Here is an 8805-nt window from a genome sequence, read left to right as displayed (position 1 = left end):
GGAAGCGTCGACAAGAGCACGGTTGTGTGCAAATTATGCAAAAAGGAATTTGCATATCACCGCAGCACATCAAGCCTAAAGTATCACCTAAATGCAAAGCATGTAGCAGCTAGCGTGGACGTTAGCCCGACTCCGAGTGCAAGGAACCACACCCTGACCCAACCCACACTCAACCAGGTGACTGGTTTCAGGGCCAGGATAAGTCAGTCCACGTCTGAGAAAATAACCAGCTCACTGGATTGCACTCAGGGCTCGACATTAAAGAGCCTGTGACACCATCCCAACAACTGTTGTGCAATGAAATATTGGGCTACTAGTAATCTCGAACCGTCAGTTTAAAAAAGAAAAAGCGATACCGTTTCGTTAAATATCAATAATTTCGAACATCGCGGGGAAATTCCTTCACTCATTTTGAAGTTTTGGGGGAAGCCGGAAGTGACGTCAATGCGGGAACGCTTCGAGAGCCAAACACGGACAAAGTGTGTTGTCATGCGTAGAAATGGTGAATTACTGAGTTTAGGCACGTTAATAACGTTTTAATGAAGTTGACTACAGTATATTCATATTCGTCAGTGCTTTCATGTCAATTCGGCGACATAAACATAAATGATCGTGGTGAAGATGATGATTACATTAGGATTAAAAATCGGGAGTGAGAGCTGCTGAATTTCCTCCCATCGGATGTGATATAAAAACAAATCGATTATTTTTGTGGTTATAAACTCAAGTGGATGAAACTACATTTATTAGTGCTTTCATGTCAATTCGGCGAACATATGATACATTAAATGATGAGTGAGGATGATGATTAAAAATCGTTTGTTTGAGCCGGTCTACATTTCCTGATGAGAAAACAAACCGATGCTTTTTGTAGTTGTAGTACACCAACGTGGATTAAACGTGTGGTTTTTTACCACAATGTTGGGGAAATTAATGGATACAATGCACGGATTATTATTATTATTCCCACTCCGATCGGGACACTAGGTCCACCGTTTCCCCGCAGCGAGGCTCCCCCCGTTGACAGTTTACGTGGGCTGGGTGCAGTGGCGGACTGGCCATCGGGACGAATCACGATGGGCCGGTACCGAAGTGGGCCGGTCGGATAAGTAACTAGCACATCCCCCATAGGCGGCGCGTGAGGCTCAGGTTTGAGAAGGCTAAATAACTTCTTTTACCTGACGCTGCCCGCCTCCGGCGTCTATAGAAAAGAGATCCACTCAGTGTGCGGAGTTTAAATCTCTCAAGTCATATTACAGGATAAAGGAAATACAGTTTAAACTGCCGTATGCAGAGAAGACGCCGACGTGTCGCACTTATCATTCATATTACATCATCAATCAGATCATCGATCATATAATATCATAATATATCATATATTTCCTTATCTGAGTCAGCTTCTCCAGCCTCATCTGGCCGTGCAACACTCACAGTGTCACAGACTGTATGCAGAAGTATTATTTAACACATTATGTTGACGAAACACTCGAGACAAATGTAATTAAAGTCAGATCCACTCGTGTCTTAGACGTGAACGCGCTCTCAGCTGGAGAGAGAAACCCTGGCTTGATTTACCGAGTTGATAACCAGCGTCGTAGGACCGCTTAGCGAGATCTCGTTTGTTAGTTAGTTTGTTGTTGTTAGTTTGTTTGTTACTCAAACATATCCAGGGTCTGTTGAACTGGCTTCGTAGTACAGGGCACAGGTGGCTAGCAGCGCTAATGTCAAAGACACAGACATTATACATTATATTTGTATTTTACATCCCCCGCTCCCCCCGTTGACAGTGGGCCGGTCGAGAGTCCCGGGATGATTTGTAGTCCCATTCCACCACTGGCTACATGACCATATGATCGCCCATATTGACGCACCTCATTCCTAAACTTAGAAGATACAACATAAACCGATCCTTCAGCCTCATATGAGCTCTCAGACACGTTCAACATTAACCTGCCATAGCTGTCTGAGCTTACTGCTGTGTGCGCCGTCGTGCGTTTACATCTGACTGTATATATATAAAGCTTTACATGCAGAAGCTGGGATCCTGGACGGTGCAGCTGGAGCGCTGTGCCCGCAATGACGTCACCCATCATTTGGCGGGACTTGAAAAATCCGCGAGAAGATCCAGAAAATTGTCAACATTGAAGGCAGATTAATGGTTATCAAAGTACAAATATCCAAAATCAGTTCAGTAACGGTTTTCAAGGGGACAATATGTACTCAAATTGATGGGTTTGGATGATGGGGGAAAACCGTGTCACAGGCTCTTTAAGGACTGCCCGATGGCCCGGGGCCATCTAGTATTTAGCTCGGGCAATGAAGCCTCACCTGCTGGTTGCCCGATCGGGCAATCTATTATGCCAGTATCATGCAGCTCGCGGATCCAGTAATGAGTGACCCGACAGTAAAACTAAACATATCTATAACTAGTTTAGGTAGTTTGAGAGGTAATTAAAATAGCTACGTGTGATATTCTAACCTGAAGTGTGTGTTTTGTTCCGCTCACCGCTGCATGTGATTATGCAGAGCTGCGTGTCGAGTCTCGACTCGTCAGCAGCAGCTGATCCCTCTCTCCCGTCAGATTAGACTTCACTCGCGTTTAATGTCCATATCGATCAGATCCAGCTACTTCTAGCTAATGATATGACTACCTGCTTATTAAAAGACAACTACACAATAAGTGTCGCTATGCAACTGGATGAGGCCACAAAGTATAGCGCAGCATTATGCATTTGTTTACATGCCCACCGGAACCCCGAGGCATTACCAACAGATCAACGCACAATCAACCCATACAGGACATCTCTTTCTCCACATTAAGTGTTAGACATTTAGAGTTGACTATTCTTGTCTGTCACATACTCTTCTTGTCTGTCACATAAGTGGCGCAACTGAAGCGGTATTGCTCTAAAGGGAAATTATTTTGACCGAAGATATTTAGATTTGCCGGCTAACGGGAACTCTGACGTGTGCTTCGCGGATGCGCTCGGCTCCTCTCGACTGCTGCTCGGGTCTGCTCGGTCAGCTTCCGGATGAGGAGGCATTCGTTCGACCAATTTACAGTAGTTAACATTACAAACATTTTTAACAGGGGCCATAATAGTGTAAATAATGTTTGTTTTGGCAGTTATAACTGAATGTAATGTTTTCTACTTTTTTCCATCTGGGAAGGCATTTTCCTTCATCAGATGGAAAGTGTTTTGACCAACAACTTAAGTATTTCTTATAGCTATGCAGGGCATTCAAGCGAGCAAACACAAACAAGAACAAACAAACAAGTGAAATGAAGAATACAATTGAAATTGTACAATATAATATTGTGGTGGTTCATCTTATAATTCAGTCTAGAGAATGCACCAGACAGCATCTAAGACCTGCAAAAATCAAAATGTCAAAAAAAAAAGGTCAAATATGTATATTTGATTAAAAATGCGATTAATTTCGATTAATTAATTACAAAGCCTCTAATTAATTAGATTACTTTTTTTAATCGAGTCCCGCACATTTGTTGCAATAGTAATGTATGCACTAACTACATTACTACTTGTACTACAACATTTTAATCATCAGTTCTTCCTCATTTTCCTCAATTGTTCATATTTGGTTTATTAAAATAATGATATTGTGGTCATTGTTAAAAAATGTCTGCTATTATTATTATTTGTATAATGCACTTTCTGCCTTCCTGTCATTAGGAGTTAGACATGTAATGACTATGTAATAGATTTGATTAGAACCTTCATTATCCTAAACTGCTGGGACATTTTGCCAATACCTTTATATTGTCTACTCTTCACTTACTTGTCAGCATAGGTCGGCATTGATGTACAGAGCCGACAGAAGACCTTGTTTATATTGGCATCATATTGAGAGGTGCAGTGACGCGTCCTAGAACCAGGAAGTAAGCTGCTGGTTCCCTCGACAAGGGTTTTGGAAAATAGCTGGAAATAAGGTCAGTGGAAAACAAACCCGTTTGATAAATGCACGTTTTGTTCAGCCGGATAATCTCCACATGTCTACCCTACTTTTATAATTTTCGAATCATAAATCTAATCGATAGATTATAAAAGGGTTTTAGTACGCGTCACTGCAGCCAACTCCATCGATCAAGCTGGCTGAAACTTCCTCTCCCTCTTCTTCTCATGCTCCCTGTCACTCTCCTTTAACTCCTCCGGTGACTTTCTTTTATTTGAAGATTGTTTTTTGCACGGCGCTTGGCCGGTTACGGCTGGTATTAAAAACATTTGGCGAATGGTTAGGTGGCGCGATAGTCTGTAGTGAAGCAGCGCGCTCCCGCTCACCGGAGCCTGCTCCAGAGCAAACAGCTGTTTGCTTTTCACCCAACAACAACGACAACCGACTCACGGAACGCTATATTGTAGCGTTGATAAACGAAACAATTTAACTAAATTGCTAGTCAAAATACCAATACCACAGGACAATTTTTATATTTTTAGTGGCCCGAGCGGGCAAGTGTAAAGTACGTTATGCTGGCCCGGGGTGTCTAAATAGTGCTTCCGGGCCAGCGGGCCATTTAATGTCGAGCCCTGCTGGTTACCGGCCGGCCCACATCGTCCGACCGGCCCACTTCAGTACCGGCCCATCGGGATTCGTCCCGATGGCCAGTCCGCCCCTGTTGATGACCGTAGGTGAGGGTATGAACGAAAATGGCCCGGTAGACAGAGAGCTTTGCCTTCTGGCTCAGCTCCCTTTTCGTCACAACGGTGCGGTAAAGCGACTGCAGTACCGCTCCCGCTGCTCCGATTCTCCGGCCCATCTCACGCTCCATTGTTCCCTCACTCGAGAAAGACTCCGAGATACTTGAACTCCTTCACTTGGGGTAAGGACTCATTCCCTACTTGGAGTGGACAGTCCATCGGTTTCCTGCTGAGAACCATGGCCTCAGATTTGGAGGTGCTGATCTCATACTAAAATACTTTAAAATGATTTAACAAAGAGTCAGTAATCCAGAAAGTGTGCTGTTGGCATTGTAGTTTTGTATAAAACATAATAGTCAAATGCTCTTTCCAATCAGCTAAGGGAATACTTTGCACAGATTACATCTTGCCTTAAATGTATTTACAGTGGAGCTGATTCAAGCTGAAGGTGTTCAGGTGGTTAAACAGTGAAACTCTCCTGCTCTTACATCAGTTTTCCTCCCGAAGCTGTTATCTCTGCCGGCTGCTTGTCACTCTCCCACCTCTCCATCTCATCACCAATCTTTCCCGTAATTATACATAATTGGTTTTGTGTAACAGAAGTCATTCATGCCGATAATCTCTCACTTGTCTCCTGTGAGAACAATGAATGTTAGATTACACAGATTCACGCTTTACTGGAGCTTGTCATACTCTACACGTGGCTGATCTGCAAAGTGTCTGACTGTAAGGCTGCGGCCCCACGAGGACGAAAACGGCTAAACGCATAGGATTAACGCAAACGCAATCGCAAACGGCTTCCGTCCACATGCAATAATTATCTGGATAGTGTCTGCCCACACGAGACCGCTCCGTTTAGCTCCAACCGCTGGAGAAGCTGCAGTACATATGCCGAGCCTGTACGTGGCGCTGTAACTTCCTCCACAAAAGCAGCGAAGAAGCATGGTTGTCATGGTTGCCCTTCTGTTTATTCTCCGCGGTGGGGGCCGAGGGAACCGGGCAGAGTTTTTTCGCCAGTCAGCGTGTATTAAAGTTGAAATCTTCCGGACACAATTATAAAAGTGCCGGTCAAAGGTCTTCTTTGTTATTTATTGAGCTTTAAAACAAATGAATAACGACTCTATATAATATAATGATAAAATACACGGAGCCTCTCTTTTTCCTCCCTCTCTTCGGACAGCGCCAGTGTCTGTCTCATGCAGCAGCTCATCCAGTAATCAGTGACCCGGCCGACTGTAAAAATAAACATATTTATAACTAGTTTAGGGAGTTTGAGAGGTAATTAAAATAGCTAAGGGTGATGATCTGACTTGAAGTGTGTGTTTTGCTGCAGCGGGAGGAGCTGCAGGGGAGCAGAGCTGCGTGTCTCCGTCCTGTCAGATTAGACTTCACTCGCGAGAGAAAGATAAATAATCTGAATTCAGGGTGCAGTTTACTTTGACGCGGGGGTGAGCAGCAGAGGTGGGGAGAGGCGGGGCTATTGCCTCATCATTATTGCTGTAGATGTTGCACAAACAACTGTAGCATGGTCAATAGCGTCCGGAGCACGATAGCAACTCTGCGATCCGCCATTGTTGTTGTTGTTGGTGGCGAAACACTTCAGCACTGGCGCGGGGTAAGCAGAGGTGAGCAGAAGAGGTGGGGAGAGGCGGGGCTATTGCGCAATCACTATCAGTGATCTGAAAATGTCCGTATAGGGCGCACACACGGAGCCGTTTGACCCCCCAGAGAGCTGCGTATGCCTTTCTATCCACCTTGGGACCCGTTGTCGTTTCCTCAGTCGTTTAGTGCCATATTCGGTCGTCCTCGTGTGGCCGAACGGTCTATATGACACTAAACAGTAACGCAAACGACCGAATTCGTCCTCGTGGGGCCGCAGCCTAAGTGAATCGGAGTTTAAAAACGTCTCCAATTCATCGCAATTTGAAGCAACTAGAGTAGGGTCAAGGGAACAGAATATTTGAATTCATTAACATGAAAATCACGCCTTGATTGGTAATAAAATGTCTAAAAACGAATCTTTTAAAAGCCCTAAAAATGCTCAATTATGATATCCAGGGTTTTATGAATCGTTTTGATTTTCTGTGGTGTGAAATCTGAAAAAAATTGGTTACATCTATTTACTAAAATGTACTTGTCATACAATGTTCAGTTTCCACTAACAAATCCTGAAACACAACTCACCTACTAGCAGGGTTGGGAGGGTTACTTTGTAAATGTAATCAGTTACTGATTACTGATTACATGGCTCTGAAAGTAATCCGAATACAGTTACAGTTACGTGTCTTTAAAAAGTAACGTAATCAGATTACTTTTAGATTACTTTCTTTTTCCATCACAGATGGGTATGTTTTGGTGAACAGGAGACACAAAAAGCAAAAGGAAACTGAACGTGTTTTACTGTTTTAATGGCTTATCAAGAGCACAACTGAAACATAACATCTGAAACGATGTAACAACATAATGAACTTTTTGGGGATGCAGCTTGGGATGTGAGGAGTGAGGGACACGGCTTAGAACGGGCGTGTCGCCTTCTGTCCTGCCAATGTTGGCAGGACATGAATTAAAATGTCGAACTCAGACTTCATTTTAAGGACATTTCGGCCAGGGGTGTAGAGCTATATTTGTTTAAGCACCGGATTGGCAAAACAGGAGAGGAGAGTGTGTGCACCAGTCTGCCTTGATCTATGTATTCATATCCGTGACTCTCACAGTATCTGCTGCCCACAGCTGTTTTATAGAAGGAAAACCTGCTTCACTTCATGAAATCTCTGCAGCACCAGGAGGCAGCGGGAGGGTTAACTCAGCCTCTGAGAAGACGAGCTCGCACTACCTTTCACGCACCGCCTTTCACGCACCGCCTTTCACGCACCGCCTTCACTGTTGTTTACTTTCAGAAATAATCATTAGTAAGGCTAAAGAGCGACCGCAGGCTGATGTGTTTTAACCAAACACACACACGCGATTTAAACGCAGACTTTTGTTCCTCCATGTTTCGTTGTTATTGTTTCACTGAGCGAGCGGACCCGCGATTTTTTTTCAAACGCTTCTTTGGCCCATCTGCGGTGGTAATAGGTTTTGTGCGCTGTGATATTCGGCTGTACCTTTAGTAATGAATATTAAATGTTGTGAGGAAATCTTTCCACCAATGATTCCAATAAGTAATCCAAGATGTATTCACTTCAGGTTTACGAAAGTAACTGTAATCAGATTACTCGTTTTTCAAATGTAACGCGAGCTGAATACAGTTACTTGATTTTTGTATTCTGATTACGTAACGCCGTTACATGTATTCCGTTACAACCCAACCCTGCCTACTAGCTACTGTAGTGACAACCCACCTACTAGCTACTGTAGTGACAACCCGTCTACTAGCTACTGTAGTGACAACCCACCTACTAGCTACTGTAGTGACAACCCGCTTACTAGCTACTGTAGTGACAACTCACCTACTAGCTACTGTAGTGACAACCCGCTTACTAGCTACTGTAGTGACAACTCGCCTACTAGCTACTGTAGTGACAACCCGCCTACTAGCTACTGTAGTGACAACCTGTCTACTAGCTACTGTAGTGACAACTCACCTACTAGCTACTGTAGTGACAACTCGCCTACTAGCTACTGTAGTGACAACCCGCCTACTAGCTACTGTAGTGACAACCTGTCTACTAGCTACTGTAGTGACAACCCGCCTACTGGCTACTGTAGTGACAACCTGTCTACTAGCTACTGTAGTGACAACTCACCTACTAGCTACTGTAGTGACAACTCGCCTACTAGCTACTGTAGTGACAACCCGCCTACTAGCTACTGTAGTGACAACTCACCTACTAGCTACTGTAGTGACAACCCGCCTACTAGCTACTATAGTGACAACTCACCTACTAGCTACTGTAGTGACAACCCGTCTACTAGCTACTATAGTGACAACTCACCTACTAGCTACTGTAGTGACAACTCACCTACTAGCTACTGTAGTGACAACTCACCTACTATCTACTGTAGTGACAACCCGCCTACTAGCTACTATAGTGACAACTCACCTACTAGCTACTGTAGTGACAACTCACCTACTAGCTACTGTAGTGACAACTCACCTACTAGCTACTGTAGTGACAACCTGCCTACTAGCTACTGTAGTGACAAC

At 44.1% G+C, this 8805-nt stretch overlaps 1 protein-coding gene across 1 annotated transcript in view; it reads right to left on the bottom strand.

Moving 5' to 3' along the window:
* Positions 1–5281: 5281 nt before the first annotated feature.
* The window catches only part of LOC117462630 (uncharacterized protein DDB_G0286299-like), a 29233-nt gene continuing 25709 nt past the window's right edge, over positions 5282–8805 (bottom strand). Inside the window, exon 13 of the mRNA XM_071206404.1 lies at positions 5282–5292. Within this exon, the coding sequence (XP_071062505.1) occupies positions 5282–5292 (11 nt within the window). The remainder of the gene's footprint in view (positions 5293–8805) is intronic.

The sequence above is a fragment of the Pseudochaenichthys georgianus genome, chromosome 17 (genome assembly GCF_902827115.2).
Source record: "Pseudochaenichthys georgianus chromosome 17, fPseGeo1.2, whole genome shotgun sequence".
NCBI lineage: Eukaryota > Metazoa > Chordata > Actinopteri > Perciformes > Channichthyidae > Pseudochaenichthys > Pseudochaenichthys georgianus.
This window is presented reverse-complemented; position numbering and strand designations above follow the sequence as displayed.